Raw genomic sequence first — 12,651 nt, 5'->3', positions numbered from 1 at the left:
TGAGCTGCAGGTGACGAAGGAGAAGGGAGGACGAGTTACCTTTCTTCAAGAAAGATGTGATGGGAGACTGCAAGTTCCAGTTCAAGCGGCACGTCAAGGGCTGATTCCTGCACATGTGGCTAACATAAGGGCGTTGCCAGAGAAGCATCAAGAAGTCTTTTCTAAGAATGAGATGACCAATTATGATGACCAGGTCAAAGGTCACCATGACAGGCTGAAGATAGCCTGTGACGTTGCTCTCAATACAACTAAAGACACAGCCCGAAGTAGGAAAAGGACTTATGATCGCAAGTCCAGTGGGGCTCTCATCAGGCCTGGTGACCGTGTACTAGTTCGTAACCATAGACACCGGGGGCGTAATAAAATACAGGACAAATGGGAGTCAAATCCCCACATTGTAGTCGCTCACAACAATCCCGAGCTACCAGTTTACACCATCCGGCCTGAACGAGGAGGTCCTGAGAGAGTAGTACATAGGGACCAGTTGAAACATTGCACCCTTAGTCCAGACAGGGACCATAGGAGGCGTAGATCAGTACACCCTGAGGAGGCTGAAACCAATTGGGAAATGGTTCTAGTCCCACAAACCGAATACAGAGGGGGACAGAGTGGGGCAAACCCAAACCCTAACGAGAATGGCCAGATCCTTCAAACTGACCCAGTATTACCCGAGGATAGGGAAATAGAAAATATGGGTAACGAACCACCAGTCTTAAGAAGGTCCCAGAGGGCTAATAAGGGTGTACTTCCTGTTAGACTTAGAGATAATTATATTATTGGTTCTATGTAGTGTTTTAATGAATATTGTTATGTATGGTATTAAGAAGTAGATGTGGAATGTTAGGTATGTTAAATGTTCTTTTGATAATTGTTAATGGGTTTTTAATATAATATGATGTGGGTATATGTTGTTATTATGGGGCCCGGATGTACTGGTGTGAATATTGTAGCTGTGGCAGAATTTTAGCAAGGGGGAATGTAAGGGGACTGTTGCCCCCTTACTAACATTCAGTGGGGGTGTTTGGTTGCTAGCTCCCAGCACTAAAAGGGGAGGGGTCGATGGGAAATCAGGACCCTGAGACTGACAGTCCCCAGGAACAATGGCGAGAGGCCAATGCTCCAGGTAAGCCTGATTGACAGGGCGGGCAGGCTAATCAGCATGACAGGAGGCCAGGGTGGGTCCCGTCCTCCGTGTGAGTTGGAATTGCCTGGGTCAGACAGAGTGGGGCCGAGCTAAGGAGAGAGCAGGGGCCCAAGCTGAGCTGGAGAGCAGAACCGGGCCAGAGCCAGAGACGCAGCCCAGGGGGAGCAGATCCTGTGCTGGGAGCAGAGCTGCAGCCACAGAGCCAGAGACGCAGCCCAGGAGGAGCAGATCCTGTGCTGGGAGCAGAGCTGCAGCCACAGAGCCAGAGACGCAGCCCAGGGGGAGCAGATCCTGTGCTGGGAGCAGAGCTGCAGCCACAGAGCCAGAGACGCAGCCCAGGGGGAGCAGATCCTGTGCTGGGAGCAGAGCTGCAGCCACAGAGCCAGGTGTGGTGAGCAAGTGGGGCCAGCCAAGGGGGAGCCTGGGCAAAGGGCCCAGCACAGAAAGACACCCCCAGACAAGGGCCCTTGCAGGCCAGACCGGGAGGGGGACCTTAACCCTACGGAGGGCTGACGCAGGGAAGAAGGGTCCCACCACTCAAAGCCCGGAGGTGTGTGGCCACCACCATTGCAAGTGTCCAACCCGCAGCGTCTCTGCAGCACGGCCAGGGCCTGAGAAGGAGCCTGGGACCTACAAGGAGCAGACTGTGACCTGCCCTGACGTTCCAGAGACACTGTTTGTGATGTTCCCTGCCACAGAGCGGGGTGATGTGTTTTCCTTTAACCTTTCACATTTTTCCTTGTTCTTTTCTTTAGATTAATTGTTAATTAAATAACTTGTGTTTGCTTTAAATTGTACGGAATAATCAGTGGGTTAGGGAGGTGCCCAGTGCAGAGAGAGTACCCCGGAGTGGGGACACCCTAGCCCCTGCCCTAGGTGACCACAGCAGGGTTGGGGGTCGAGCCCCCCCAGGAATCCTGGGCCCAGCCTTGTTGGGGTTACGAGGACTCAGACAGACGGGAGAGTGGAAGGGCAGGGAGGCCTCTGGGTAAAGGAAGTGGGAGCGGGGACTCAGATCCTTTCGCTAGCCCACCTCACCGGGGTAGTGCAGAAGTCAGGAAAGTTCCCCACAATAGCGGGACCATACCCCCGCTTACACAAGCCTTATCCCACCAATCTTAGGCGGCAAAACTATTTCTGAAGATGAAGGCTGCTTCTGATGTGAATGGAACCTCTCTCCCACTGATTGCAAGAGGAGCTTTTTTCCCTTCTCATTTAAAAACAAACAACCCTTTATTTAAAGTATTTTCACAGCTAGATAGATCAGGTGTTAAAATATTACAAGTTACCAAAAGGCCTTTTTCTACTTTGCTGACTAAACTGTCTGCATAACAAACAAAACACACACAATGTAGTAAAAATCTGAAACCAGGGAAAAACTATTTCGGATTATCATTAACTATCCATCCACACTCAAGCTTCACCATGGGCATGGTCTTCATCTCCCACTGACTTCCCCTGAAACAAACCAGTCTCTTCACTTTGCACATGCCACATCTCATCCCTGAGTAGAATTTTTTTCTGGGAACTCTGGAAAATATCACAGGAGGAAGAATTTAAAAGATACGCTGCTAGATCTTTGCTCCCATTCAGGCAGCACAAAGCAGCCAGGATGCCAGTAAATCCAGTCCCTGAAGATGCCCACGCACAGGGAAGTCTGTGGGGTGTGAAGAGCTGTCACCACAACTCCTATGCAACCCCTCTCCCAACCCCACCTTCAGTGTAGGGGGAAATGTCCAGGAGAAAGGGATGTGGCCAGGGTGCCCCTGCAGTTGGCTGATCCCTAGCTCCAAGTATTGCCCCTTGTAGCCATAGATAGCTGGGTATAAGGCCAGGTTTACACTAGAAGCTTTTGTAACTATAGCAATGTTAGCTAAAAGTGGGATGGATTTATTTATTTTGAGTGACATTTCTGTGCTGGCAAAAGCCCTAGTGTAGATGCAGTTGTACTGATACAAAGGACATGTCTAAATTAGGAGGTTATAGCTATATCAGCAAAACTTTTAAGTGTAGGTTAAGTCCAAGTTAGAGTAGCTCTAAGTCTACTCTAGTGCTAGCCCTGAACTTGCCTAGACCTGGGGGTTGTGGTCATTCTGCTCCTGTGCCAAGTGTGGCTTGGTTTGATCAAAGTGATAAAGATTTCCAAAATTTCCTTGTCCTTCTCTTGGGAGTGAGTGTGGTTTTGAGGTCAATGGAACTGCATATGAGTAAAAGTTTGCAGGATGGAGCCCCACATATCTATGCTTCTATGGAGAGAGATCAAAGGGAACTTGGTATGTACATATTAGAGAAAAAAAATGAGTATGCTGCAGTGGTGGGCTCAAGCCACACAGTTTAGAGCCAAATTTGTCTAAAGTCTGAGTGGTAGTTCAGGCCCATCTCTGATAAACTGGATATTCTAACTCCAGTATCTATAAAAATGATCAGAGGGGGAACAGAATACAAGATGAGGGATGCTACTGAGTGTGATTGAAGATGATGCAACAAGTAATGGCTAAGAGTGTCAGTTCCAAGAATTGGAGCATGCTCACAAACCTGACATGCTGGTAATCCCTTGGGGGATGTGACCTGCAGGCCGAGAAGAACTGGGCTAGAGAAGCACAGAAGATCCTTTCTAATATTATCAACTAATTGTGTATGTGTATGTAGTTCTGTACATGGAAAAGTGAACTTAACAGATTTAAACTATTCTAAAATTAACTTCCTTCCCAAAACAAACGTGTCTGCCTGGAATTTCCTCCAACCTGGTAAGTGTCAGTGGCTGAAGTTTTCAAATCACTGAGACATTAAACCCTTATAACTAGAGTGGCTTATAATAGGCTACCACCATACATTATTTTTAAATATACAATAGTGCTGTTAAACTGGCATTAAGATTGTGAGCCCAGCTTTTAAACATGAGCTCCTTAATAGGATATGCACATTTTGGGTCTCAACTTATCACTTACTTGTGTCAATGAGCATTTTCCTCCCCCTAAATTCTGAGTTGCACATCTATATATGGCATTTAGATGTCCTATTAAATAGCCCATGTTTGAAAATTGGGCTGCCTATGTTAAAATGTGTTGGTATTTATTGTATAAAGAGATTCGTAACCATCTGATTCACTGCAATAAAAGTTTAAAAAAATAAGTCTCTTTAGGAAAAGCTAGTTTAATATTGAATAAGTGAAAGAACATTAAGGCTATGTTCTTTGGAGCGGATTCCCAATTTGAGTAGACGTATTTGTGCTAGTTTGATAACAGCTAGCATTCTGTAGCCATGGTAGCACAGCAAGCCCATGTGCCTATAGCCACTGCCTGTGCTAAGTACAAACCCACCCGATCCCGCGGGTATGTACTCATGGTGGCTAGCTTTGGCTGCCACTTGCCACTGCCTGTGCTACTGTGGCTACACTACTAATTTTCGTTGGCTAGCTCAATGAGAGCTAGTTGCAAGTATAACTACTCCTGTGAATCTCACACCCAGCTCAAGTGTAGATGTAGTCTAAAACAATATTTAATAGGCAGCTGCTGTAAGAGAGATTTGATTGCTTTTTATCTGCGTTATCATAATGTGTACAGTTAGGGAATGAAAAAATATTTGCTATTTTTCAAGGAACTTCATGTTAATTACCATAGGAACCTTTTCAGGTAACTAGTCTCGGAACTTGAAAAGTGCATTCAGTGCAAAAAGATGGGATTCTACATTAAGACTGGAAAGGTTTGAGACAGAGCAGTTCATGCATGAAAAGGCTAAACCTCTTACTGCCTTTCTCAGCTTTATTTGTTGTCCTCTTGAATTTCCTGGCGGAAATTAATTCCTGTCATTTCTATTTCAGCAATTTGTAAAAGCCAAGTCCATCATATGCAGCTTGAGAATACAGACAGATGGGTACGAAGATGGGAAAGATGGGCTTAGAGTGACAACTAGTGTTCAATTTTCTTTTTTTTCCAGCTTAATAGAAAAAACAGAAAACAAGAGACAAGGTGGGTGAGGTAGTATCTTTTATTGAACCATGTTCTTTTAGTGAGAAAGACAAGATTGCGAGCTTACACAGAGCTCTTCAGGGCTTGGAAACTTACTTAGGTTGACATAATTTTGTAGTGTAGACATACCCTAAGTTACGTTGACATACAGCCACCTCAGTAATTAAATTGCTTTTGCACGTCCACACTATGCTCCTTGTGCTGGCATTGCACATCCTCACCAGGAGCACTTGCACCAATTGAACTGTCAGTGTGGGGCATAGTGGGATGGCTTCAGAAAGCCAACAACAGTCGATGTAAGCAATGCAGTGTCTACACTGGCACTGCATCAAACGAAATACATTGACCTAAGCACTACACCTCTCACGGAGGTGGAGTTATTAAGTCGGCATAGGGCGAGTTACATCGGTGGGAGTGACATTTTAGTGCTTAAAGAGTTAGGTCAATGCAAGGCAGCTTACGTCTGTGATGGGTTGGATCACAGAAACCCCCTTGGGAGCGGCCACCTGATGTGCAAAAGACTATCTCTGCTCCTGTTTTCCCTGCCAGCTCAGGACTCCAGCACCCTGTCTTGCTGAGCCAGCCACTCCCATCTGCTGCAACACAGACCCAGGGTTTGAATCACTTGTCCCAAAGCTGCAAGTTTACCTGAAAACAGCTCCAGAAGTGTGCTTGTCTTTAGCACTCAGATGCCCAACTCCCAATGGGGTCTAAACCCAAATAAATCTGTTTTACCCTGCATAAAGCTTATGCAGGGCAAACTCATAAATTGTTCGCCCTCTATAACACTGATAGAGAGATATGCACAGTTGTTTGCTCCCCCAGGTATTAATACATACTCTGAGTAAATTACTAAATAAAAAGTGATTTTATTAAATACAGAAAATAGGATTTAAGTGGTTCCAAGTAGTAACAGACAGAACAAAGTAAGTCACCAAGTAAAATAAAATGAAATGCGCAAATCTATGTCTAATCAAACTAAATACAGATAAGTTCTTCACCAATTCCAGAATGCTCCCTTTTACAGGCTAATCTCCTTTTAGCTTGGGTTCAGCAATCACTCACAACCCCTGTAGTTACTGTCTTTTGTTCCAGTTTCCTTCAAGTATCCTAGGGGGGTGGAGAGGCTCCTTCTTTAGCCAGCTGAAGACCAAATGGAGGGGTCTCCCACGGGTTTAGATAGACTCTCTCTCGTGGGTGGAGACCCCCTTTCTTCCTCATATGCAAAGTCCAGCTCCAAGATGGAGTTCTGGAGTCACTTGGGCAAGTCACATGTCCCTGCATGACTCAGTCTTTACAGGCCGAAGTCATTGTCCACATTAGGGTTACCATACGTCCGGCTTTTCCCGGACATGTCCGGCTTTTTGGGCTCCAAATCCCCGTCCGGGGGGAAAGCCCAAAAAGCTGGACATGTCCAGGAAAATCGGGGGGGCCGGGACGGGCCGGGGGCTCCGGGGCCAGGCCGGGGGCTCCGGGGCCGGCCGGCGGTGCGGTGCCTGGCCGGGGACTCCAGGGCCGGGCCCGGGGGCTCCGGCGGGGGCTCCGGCGGGGCCGGGCCCGGGGGCTCGGGGACTCCGACGGGGGCTCGGGGACTCCGGCGGGGGCTCCGGCAGTGCCAGGCCGGGCGATGGGCTGGCGGGGCCGGGGGACGGGCTGGGGACCGGCGGTGCGGTGCCGGGGGCCTGGGGGATGGGCCGGGGACCGCAGTGCTGGGCGGGCCGGGGGTGGTCGGCCGGGGGCCGGGCCAGCCTGGGCCGCGCCTCCTCCCCCCACACTCCCCCTTACCTGCTTTAGGCTTCCCGCGACTCAAATGTTCGCGGGAAGCAGGGGAGGGGGCGGAGACTTTGGGGAGGAGGCGGAGTTGGGGTGGGGGCGGGGGCGGGCCCGTGGAGTGTCCTCCTTTGGGAGGCACAAAATATGGTAACCCTAGTCCACATGGTATCTTGCATGTCTCCAGGAAGACTTCTTATGTGGATTGGAGCATTCCAAGATGCATTGTTCTCCAAGTGTTTCCTGATCAGGTACTTAACCTGGCGAATTCCTTCCTAAAGAAGCTGACCAAATGCCTCCCAAAGCTTACTTAGAAACCAAGCAAGCATACAGCCCATATTCTTAACCTCAAGTAGAAAATGATATATATGTACAAATAGGATGAATAGATATAGTAGATCATAACCTTTATGGAGATATATTCCATGGCACAGGCAGCACAAAATATATTCCAGTTATGTCATACATACATTTATAAGCACCCCCTCCCCATAAAGCCTTATGGGATACACTGTCACAACGCCGACCTAACTCTGTGGTGTAGACCAGGGCTCAGAGTGTCACAGCTAAATACAAGGTGAACAAAGTGTTTTGCATAAGTAGATAACACATTTCCAGGGACCATTCAAGATAAAGTGGATCATTAACACCCCTCTAGTCATAGGGGGAAATGCAAGGGAGGGGGGGTTATTAGTGGGTTATAGATTGTTGTAATAAGCCATAAATCCAGTGTCTCTGTTCTGTCCATGACTTTTAGTGTCTAGCAAAGTTATTAATTTAAGCTCCTAGGGTCATTTTTTTGTGTGGGTTTCCTTTGAGGATGAGGACTGATAGGTCAGATATGGAGTGATCACTTTGTGAAAAGTGTTCACCCACAGGTGATGTGGTGGTTTTGTTTTTTATCATTTCCTGTGTGAGTTCATTCAAAAGCATAGTGATTATCTGCTTTTACCCACATAGCTGTTATTGGGGCATTAGTGCACTAGATGAGGTACACCACATGTTGTGATAGGCATGTGTAGGATCCATGGATCTTGAAAGATGTGCTGATCACTGTAGTAGTGGAGATATGTCTGCAGGTTTTGCATTTGTTGTTCTGGAAGGGTCTGGTGCCGCTTTGAGTTGGTGTGTTCTGGTCTGTGGGGAGCTTGCTTCTCAGTGAGCTTGGAGAGGTTGGGTGGTTGTTTGAAGGCCAGAAGAGGGGGTTCAAGAAAGATTTCTTTCAGGATGGGATCCCCACTGAGTATGGGTTATAGTTGTTGGAGGATACCTCATATGGGTTCCAGTGTGGGGTGGTAGGTGACAACTAGGGGTATGAATTTCCACCATAGCTTCAACAACCACCACCTTCCATTAAACTATCTGGAACACTCCCACACTAGCATCAACTTCCTGGACACCAGAATCAACTTCAACAACGGAACACTACAGACAGCTATATACAAGAAACAAATGAATCACCACACCTATCTTCATAGATCCAGTAACCTCTCCAAACATACCCAGAAATCTGTTATCTAAACCCAGCACTCAGATACCACAGAACATGCTCTGAGGAGGAAGTCCAGGATATAGACCTGAACACACTTCAAACCACCATCACCAAACAAGGACACTCCACAAGAGAAGTAGATTGCATCATGGAATGAGTCACCCAAATACACCAAAAGAACCTGCTTCAAAACAGAAATAACCCCCCCCCCCCACAGCACACCCCTAGTTGTCACCTATTCCGGTGGTTTGGGGTCATTAGTTTTAATTTTGCAACACCATCACCAGGGATGCTGGAACAATTTGTATAGTGGAGGTACTGACAGCCATTGAACCAAACTGTAAACACTGTATATGATGGAAACCACTTCCAGCAAGGGGGTGCAGTAGCACCCCCACCATCCCTAGTTCCAGCACCTGTGCCCACTACAATCACTCCAGTGCTTTGCCAAACCTTAACTCCTTTAGCTTCACCCAACCCTATCAATAATATGTAATAATAATGTAGTATAACAGCAGAATAGTGATTGGAGGTTCCTTCAAATGTTTTGTAACCTGACATCCTATAGTTGTGATTATCTCTTTCACCAGGATCTTATCTCTTATAGACAAAAATGCACTCAGTTTTCCTAACAGTATTTGCTTATAAATATATAACAGGTGCTTTTCATCTCAGGTACAATTAAGTTATATTACTATTACAATATAAAATCACCTAAGGTATGATTCTATTAATTGTTTCCATGGTAAGTATATAAATCCCCACAAAGTCTTTTAAAAATGCTAGGCCTAATTCTGTACTGCCTTGTATTTGTGAAGTCATTTAGGCTGACATTTTCAAATTTTCATTATACTATGGGAATTAGATGGTCAAATTCCATTGAAATGTAATGGGAGTTTTGTATCTAGCTCATTTGTGTTTAGTTGAAAATCCCAGGCTTACAGCAGTGCAAGTTTGGGTGTAAGATGTTGCCATTTTGATTTGGTCTATTTGCACTCCACACATGGGCAAATGACTATTCAAGGTGCAAAGCATGCTTTCTGTCAGTAGAAGGCAGAACCCAATTACATAAATACTAGAGTCGTGCAAAGGATGGAAATTCCATTTCATGAAGGAATTCCAGATGTTGAATTTTTTTCATTCTGACTCGGAATGCAAACCAAAAATTTTAAATTCTCCACAATGGGAAATTGAGGGGGAAATTCCATTTACGTTGATCAAAATGTTTCATTTAGATTTTGATATTAAAAAAAAGTGTTGTATTATATTATAATCCAGAACACAAAATACAAAATTCAAAACAAAACATCATTTAAACATGAAAAACCAAAAAGTTTCATTCTGAAAATATTGCAATGGGACATTCTGACATTGTTAGAACATTTTTTCCATTCTTTTCCTAATGAAAATTCTGATGAAATTGACCCAATTTCATAAAGTATTCTGATGGAACTGCTTATTCTGTCAATTTTGTCTGCCGACATCTAATCAGTTTAATAGAATTAATCAGGACATTAGTAATTTGCAGGTGTCACAGGTAAATTTCTTAATCTTAGAGATCTATAAAAGGAGTAAAACAGAAATGTCCTATATGTTACCTCTTCTCCTTCTTCAATATGATAATCCTTTCTTTGGTTTGGTCCTCCAACAAACATCACATTCAGCTTCTGACAATGCCTGGAAAAAATATTTTAAAGAGATTAGTAAGAATATCTTGCATTTCTATATTTCATCTGAGGATTTAGAAGTATTTTACAGCCAATAACTAATTTATTAAATAGTTTAGGCAATATGACCCAGTGATTAGGCCCCTGGACTGGAATTCAGGAGACCTGGGTTTTGTAACACGTTTGAGATCTAAAGATGAAACGTGCTATCTGAGAGCTAGGTATAATTATCATTGCAATATCATCTGATAAGACTAGAAGTTTGTAAGTAAAATGTAATGCTTCACAGCTAGTAAAGTTACTGAAAGCTATTGATACGAATGTTGGGCCTGAATCCTCTCACTTACACCACTCTTACAATGGTGTCACAGGAATGAGTTCACCAAAGTTGCACCTGATTTTAAAGTGGTGGAAGTGAGAGGAGAATCAGGCCCTCTGTCTAATTCTGCCATGCTTGTGAATTCTGATGAGCACTTTTTCTCTCAGTTCGACTACTCTGAATGCCAAAATTAGCCTTCAGGTAGCTCCCTTCAGGCTAGACTGTACCTCCAAGTTCCATGTGCAGAAGGGACCCCCTTATGTGTGGATCTCACCCTTCAGGCAGCTTCCTTCAGGCCAGACTGTACCTCCAAGTTCCATGTGCAGAAGGGACCCCCTTATGTGTGGATCTCACCCTTCCCTCAAGTCAGCAGCCAGAGGTATTACCTGTCCCAGATAGTATCTTACACAACAGAGACCCCTAATGACAGGGATGCTGGGTAATCCTTGGTAGTCCAGTAGCAATGGAGCAACACTACCATGGAATGCAACTCCGGGATGAGAGCAGGGGCACACAGAGCTACCATTGAGATAGAGAAGCAATATCTTCACACTGAATCTGGGCCTCAATGCTTAGTGTGTTGCAACGATGCCTATACACTCAGCCATCTTCAACAGAGTCATGTTGGGAGAGTTTCTGAGATGTTGGAACATGCACGTTTTGTTTCGTGGTTTTGTTTTCGCCACCTTCGTTTTGTTTACTGCAAGGAGCATTTTGGTGATATGAAACATAGGGCCCTAATATACTACAATGCTAAACAACAATAACTGCCTTGACCTTTGTTTAAGTAAAAGCTACACAAATTAAATGATAAAAGTACAATATTCAAATCAACTATTTCCACACCAGGAGGCTGTACACGCTATAATACTCAGCTTATGCCAGCATCACAAAATAAGGATCTGAAATCATAAGCACTCGCATCATGCAGATTTAATGTTCATTTCCAAGGTGTGTGTGGTTTTTTTTTTTTTTTTTTGGCACACTGGTGAACTTATAGTAACATTCTGCTTGTTGCAGGGCACAAAGGACTGCAGCACTGACAGAGCTGTAAGTAGCATAGCTGACAACTCATGAAATATTAAGACAAAGCATGGGCTGGGCTATAAAATAAAAGGTGGAAGAATATTGTTAGCATGTGAGAGCATCATGACTGAATTCTGAGGTAGTTAGTCTTCATAGAAATCAAGGTATTTCATTTCATTGCAAAGCACCAATGATTTAAAGAGCACTGAGGAGGTCCTTAAACTCCACCTACATTTCTGCAAAGCCACCTAAGTCCAGATGCCACTAAGCTGCTTAAGCCCTGGTGGCATTTAGCCTATTTCAACTGCAGAACCTGATCTAGTAGGCATATTTGCATTCCTAACACCACAAAAAGTACAGCTGGAGCAACCCTTATATTTAAATGGTCAGAGCCTGACACAGGATGTATAAGATGCAGGTTCAAATCCCTTCACTGCCTAATTTGGATCAGGGAGTTGAACCCAGTACTCCCACTTTCTAGCAGAGGGACCTAATCCCTGGGCTATAAGGTATTGTTGGGTGGGCATAGGCAGTGCGTAATTGAGGCTGGGGGAGGCTAAGCCTCCCCAAATCTCACCACCGGGTGACGGACAGTGGCAGATTTGGGGACCCCAGGAAAAAAAAAATCTCTCCCCACCATGGACTTGGGTAATACCCCTGTGGCCGAGGCAGGGGTACAGAGCTTTTCCAGTCTTGGGGCCGCAGTGGAGGTGGGGAAGGAGCGAGCAGGGGGCAGGGTCTCGGGGAGAAGAGGTGGGGTGGGGGCGGAGCCACAGGGGAAGGGGCAGAATGGGGGAAGGGCTCTGGGCTTGGAGCTTCAGCCAGGGCTGAGAGCTTGACCCTGGCCAGGGCCGAGCTCTCAACCTCCCTGCACCCCGTGGCCCTAACCAAGTTCTCAGACCCCCCCCCCCCCGCATCCCACGCCAGCCGAGGCCATGGGCGGGGGGGCTGAGAGCAGCGAACAGGGGCGTGGCCTTGGACAGAAGAGGCGTGTCAGGGGGCTAGACTGAGCCTCCACAAGAGGAAGCTTCATCCGCCACCCAGCAAAGTATATATCTCTTCTTGATGAACAGAAAAGAGGAATATTCAAAATGCTTCAACACAGCACAGGTGCAATTGTTAAGCTTAGAAATGAAGACACCTTGCAAAAGTATAGCAGAATTCATTCTGAAATATTTATTTTAAACTAGTCATCAAATGAAAGCAATCACAAACAGAAGACACTTTCTTGTCCTCTTTCATTCAATGAGATCTACTCAGGCCTA

General features: G+C 45.5%; 1 protein-coding gene across 3 annotated transcripts in view; it reads right to left on the bottom strand.

Moving 5' to 3' along the window:
- HAAO (3-hydroxyanthranilate 3,4-dioxygenase) overlaps positions 1–12,651 on the bottom strand; it is an 84,816-nt gene that overhangs the window by 57,684 nt on the left and 14,481 nt on the right. For all 3 annotated transcript variants that reach the window (XM_054022545.1, XM_054022543.1, XM_054022544.1), the window contains exon 2: positions 9,973–10,051. In XM_054022545.1, the coding sequence (XP_053878520.1) occupies positions 9,973–10,029 (57 nt within the window). In that variant the 5' untranslated portion in view covers positions 10,030–10,051. The remainder of the gene's footprint in view (positions 1–9,972; positions 10,052–12,651) is intronic.

This window comes from Malaclemys terrapin, chromosome 3 (assembly GCF_027887155.1).
Source record: "Malaclemys terrapin pileata isolate rMalTer1 chromosome 3, rMalTer1.hap1, whole genome shotgun sequence".
NCBI classification, from domain to species: Eukaryota; Metazoa; Chordata; order Testudines; family Emydidae; genus Malaclemys; species Malaclemys terrapin.
The sequence above is the reverse complement of the archived record's forward strand: the minus strand, read 5'-3'. Positions and strand labels throughout refer to the sequence as shown.